This window comes from Apium graveolens, chromosome 10, assembly GCF_009905375.1.
Source record: "Apium graveolens cultivar Ventura chromosome 10, ASM990537v1, whole genome shotgun sequence".
NCBI lineage: Eukaryota > Viridiplantae > Streptophyta > Magnoliopsida > Apiales > Apiaceae > Apium > Apium graveolens.
The window spans coordinates 235093898-235099225 of NC_133656.1; the positions used below are offsets into that span (position 1 = coordinate 235093898).

Genomic DNA, 5328 nt, shown 5'->3' on the forward strand with positions numbered 1-5328 from the left:
AGAGGCGAGTGGAAATCCTGGGATGTGCTCGAGACCGTGAAGATATACAACTAGGAGTTCCCTGATGATGTTTTCCCCTTGGATGAATTCAAGACTCAAAATGATGATGTGGAGGTGAATTCCTCAAAAGATAACATCCCCGAGGAGAAATGATTTTACATTGACATTCTCTTTTGTCTATGAACTCGTTTTGATTCCCCGCTTTGTATTTTGGTTTTTGCTATAATTGATCCATGTTTCGTCATTAAGACGGGGGATCCTAATTTGTTGGATATTTGTCATATTTTAATATCTTTGAATCGTACTTACTCCTGTCTTTTCATTTCGATCACGTTGCCTGATGTTAATCGTAGTTATTATTGACATCATACATATATGCTTGTTATTGCTTCATAAGTACTTGTGTGTGTGATTGTTAATTTGTTAGATTTACTTAAACAATTCCTCGGAAAGAAGAATTGCTCTAAACTGTCATCAAGTAAGATTTTTTACTCGTCGTTGTGTGTACAATTTTAATTCGAATGTAATTGTAAACGTTAACATATGTTGTCATTTTCTATCATAAAAATGCGTAATTTCGTTGTTAAAATTTGTTAACTCGTTGTTAAGATACAGTATTCCGTCAACATACGTTGGTGCATGCACTCGTAGGGTGGTTAAAAGGCCTTATTCCCTCTTAAAACACACCAAGTCGTTTTACACAAATTTGTAGAATGTCATATAGGTACGTAAATTTTATAGTTTTCGTAATGGACGTCATAGCACTTTTATTGTCAACTGAATTCGTCAAGTGCGTACAACACTTGCAAATCAGCAAAAATTGTAATTGGGTGATCAGCCCTTCGAGAATTTTTATTTTACACAATTGTAAAGTGATGTTGTAAAATTTTATAGAATTAAAGTGCAAATACAAATAGGGTTCACAAGCATAACCTTATATGTTTTACCCAAGTAATTCGCAACTTGAAAGCATAATCACATTGCATAGTAAAGTAGCTCATAGTAAGTTGAATCATAAAATTGATCTTTCATAGATGATTTACCAAAAGAAAACGATGACAAGTAGAACACAATATCATGCAAAACACAAACAATTACCAAAAACTAACTATGTCCTATCGACTTATTGATCGACGACTTCTAAGAACAGAAATTTTAAAAGATGAGATAGAAAACTTTACATGTGATAAAGTTTTAGGTGCAAAGCGTTCCAGGCTCTTGGTATTTGTGTCCCATCCATACAGGACAGTCGGTAAGCTCCACGTCCTATGACAGCATCAATGAAGCAAGGGCCTTCCCAAGTGTCAGCAAACTTCCCTGTCATCATGTCCATCGTATTCTGGAATGTTTTCCTCAGTACCATGTCACCAACACGGAAAATCCTTATGTGAACATGCTTATTATAGACACTGGCCACTCTTTGTTGATAAGAAGCTACCCTAATTTTTGTCATTTCCCTCAACTCATCCACTTTGTCCTTGTCGTGTGATAACTCTGCATTATTCATATCACTTGTCAGGAGTCCATACCTTGTTGTCGGTATCATGACCTCTGTTGGTAACACAGCTTCACTGCCATAGACTAGACTGCATGGTGTGTGCCCTGTAAATGTTTTTGGAGTTGTCCTCTCCGACCACAACACCCAAGGCAATTTTTCAGCCCACTTTCCTTTGCATGTCGTCAACCGTCTCTTTAGATTGTTGATTATGATTTTGTTGCTTGACTCGGCTTGTCCATTGGCTTGAGGGTATCTTGGTGTTGATTTAATCAAGTTGATGTTCCAACGTTTGCAAAATATTTCAGTTTTATCGCTTATGAACTGCGATCCATTGTCACAAACAATTTCGGATGGTACACCAAACTTGCAAAGAATGTTTCTTTTAATGAATGAAATTACTTCCTTTGATGTCACTTGCTTGAACGCCTCCGCCTCAATCCATTTTGAAAAATAATCAGTCATGGCCAACATGAACACCTTCTGTCCTGGTGCTGGTGGCATTTTTCCCATAATGTCCATTCCCCATTTCATGAAAGGCCAAGATGGAATGGACATATGAAGATGCTCAGATGGTTGATGTATGATAGGTGCATGTCATTGACAGGCGTCACATTTTTTTGCATAGTCTAGGGCATCTTGTCTTAGTGTCGTCCAATAGTATCCCAAGCATAGAATTTTTAAAGACAGATTTCTTCCATTAGTATGATTCCCGCATTCCCCTTCGTGTGCATCCCTTAGCACCATTTCTACTTCATGTTTTTTCAAACATCTCTGTAGCAGCCCCGTGGAAGATTTTTTGAATAATTCCCCATCTATGATCGTGAACCTTGATGCCTTCATCCTGAGAACCCTTACTTCATTGTTGTTGGCTGGCATTGTTCCAAATTGTAAGTAATCCTTGTATATCTTTATCCAGTTGTCTACATCTTCACTGGTGTCATCATCATATTGATTAAGGGTCATTATTTCTGACCCAAGAACTAGTCTTTCCATAGCAGGCTTCACGATGTGGACTACTGGGATGTTGTTTAAGTCTAAGTTTTTGAACACGGCTCCCAATCCAGCCAATGCATCAGCTTGCACGTTATTCTCCCTTGGGACTTGTTGTATGCTGAAGTTGTCGAAATGGTTGGTTAATCCTTTTGTGATGTCAAGGTATGCAACCATTTTAGGATCTTTGGCTTTATAAGAACCCTTGACATGATTGAAAACAAGTAATGAATCACAGTTGGCATCAATGTTTTTGATCTTCATGTCTTTATCACTTGTGAGTCCCATGATTAACGCCTCATATTCAGCTTCATTGTTCGTGGCTTTAAAGTCACAACATATCGATTGGGCTATCATATCCCCCTGTGGCGATTTGAGGACAAGCCCCAATGCCGTTCCATTGACATTAGATGCCCCATCTGTATACAATGTCCAAGGCTTCACGTCTACTCTTGAAAGAACTTGTTGAAACTCTTGCTCAGCATCTGTCATCTGGCTTGGACTGAAATCAGCCACAAACTCAGCCGAAGCTTGTGACTTTATTGCAGTTCTCGTGTCATACGTGATGTCGTAAGTACTTAGTCGTATTGCCTATTTTGCCATTCTCCCCGTCAAATCAGGTTTACTTAAGACATTCCTCAAAGGGAAGTTCGTCATGGCATGTATCTTATGTGACTTAAAATAATGTCTCAACTTAATGAAAGTCATGGCTAATGCAAGTACTAATTTTTCAAGAGATGTGTACCTTGTTTCTGTGTCTACTAAGCTCTTGCTGACGTAATACACAGGCGACTGGACACCTTCATTTTCTTTAACAAGGACGCCACTTACTGCATGATCAGTCACAGACAAATACACGTACAAGTCCTCTCCTTGAATGGGTTTAGACAGAAGTGGTGGTGTAGTTAGATATCTCTTCAAGTCATTCAAAGTTATCTCATGTTTTTCAGACCACAAGAATCCCTTGTTCTTTCTCAACACTTCATAGAAAAGCTTGCACCTGTCTGACGAGCGTGAAATGAACCTGCTCAAGGCTGCAACTCACTATGCTTAGTTCTAATTAATGTAAATTAGAAACTCCTTTCTAATTTCATTCACTCTGGCCAGAGATTCCTGAACTAGCATAAGTGGATCAGTATTGAACATTCTCTTCCTTCACTGGAAGGGGTAGATCCTTTATTGATCATACACTATCTTCGTGTACAAATTCTTATACCCAGTAGAGCCCTTATAATTATCCCTGGAGACTAAGAACTAAACCAAAGCATAGTTCAGTGTACACAAGATGACTATGATGACCTCAAGTCTAAGGATACTTGTACAACTATCACTATGTGAACAACTGCTGACACGTGAATGAACTTCATCAGTTGTTTAGCTGTGTGAGTCATGTTCAGTGAACTTATTCTATAATAAGTACCTACATACTAGCTATAGTGTCACCACACAAATGTCTATGAGAACAGACAGCCTTCATAATGAAGCAAACATCGTATGTACCGATCTTTGCGGATTATTAATTACCAGTTAGTAATCCTACGACCATGAACTATTTAAGTTTAGAGTTATCATCTTTTAGGTCTCATTATTATGATCTCATCACAATCCATAAAAAGCTTTACTCTAAACTGTGGTATATCTTATTTAAACACTTAAAATAGATAAAGCCTGCAATAAAAACAAAACAAGTCTTTTATTAATATCAATGAAATCAAAACAGATTACCTAAAAGTTATTCCTAAATCCTCATACATGATTGGACTTAGGACACATCTCTTTCAGGTTCTTGGTGTCGTAATTTTTCTTGACGGCTTGTAGTACTTCTCGTCATCTTTCATTCTGTCTTCTTCCAATCTTACTTGTGCCATGGCTTTGGCTTGTACGTCATCCATTGTTCGACATGGGTACTTTGTCAATTCCTCATAGAGTGGGGATTCCCGTTCTAATCCCCTCCTGAATGTTTCAATAGCCGTGGGGACGTCACAGTTGGTGCTGGTCACCTTCTCTCTGTTGAATCTCGTCAAGTAATCACACAAGGGCTCCCCACTTCATTGGACAATTTTATATAAATCGATGATAGTCTTTTCGAACACCCGGTTGCTCGCAAATTGCAAGTTGAACGCGTCTACAAGATCAACGAACGTCCTGATGCTTCCTTGTGGAAGGTTCACGAACCATTGCAAAGCTGGTCCTAGAACCAAAACCCTTACACATGCAAGCTTCTTTCAAGTCACGCGTAATTGGTACTGTGAACATTCGTTGTTTATATTGTGCAATATGTTCCAAGGGATCACTAGTTCCATCATACGGTCTCATTTGTGGTACCGTGAAATGTTTTGGTATTTCTACAAAGGCGATGTTGTTGTGAAAAGGGGAATCAGCGTAGCTTGTTGGGGTTGCCTTTTCTAACGGTTTTGGGACGCCAGGTATCCTTTCAATTAAATCCCTCACTTCTTGTAGTTCTTTTCTAAACTCTTCTGAAATTTGATTCTTGGATCTTGTACTCTTGTGAGGCGACCTTCTCCTGTCAGTATCTCCTTGTCGATCATCACGATCATCATATCGTTGCTCGTCGCGTCTCCTTTCCATGTCATCGTCATTATTTGGCACATCCTCCATGTCTTCTACGTCAATAACATCATCTGTTCCATTCGTTGGTCCTCCATATTGATCGTGATTGTTAGGGCAAAAACACGCGCTAATATTCACGCAAGTATACGAGTTCGCAAGTAATATAGAATACTTTCTAGTTCGTTCCCATAGAGACTCAGACTAATTTATTGTCTAATTAAACTCACGCACCAATGTATGATTACTTCTCAATGTTAAGACACTAATAC

General features: G+C 38.7%; 1 protein-coding gene across 1 annotated transcript; it reads right to left on the minus strand.

The window, feature by feature from the left end:
* Window positions 1–2092: 2092 nt before the first annotated feature.
* On the minus strand, window positions 2093–2980 carry LOC141692070 (uncharacterized). The gene has a single exon (XM_074496812.1). It carries the CDS (start codon window positions 2978–2980, stop codon window positions 2093–2095), a length of 888 nt encoding a protein of 295 aa, XP_074352913.1.
* Between the last annotated feature and the right edge of the window lie 2348 nt (window positions 2981–5328).

What these genes read in the sequence shown, in the direction of transcription:
- LOC141692070 (XM_074496812.1), bottom strand. Translation starts at nt 2,980, where the DNA reads ATGACAGATGCTGAGCAAGAGTTTCAACAAGTTCTTTCAAGAGTAGAC.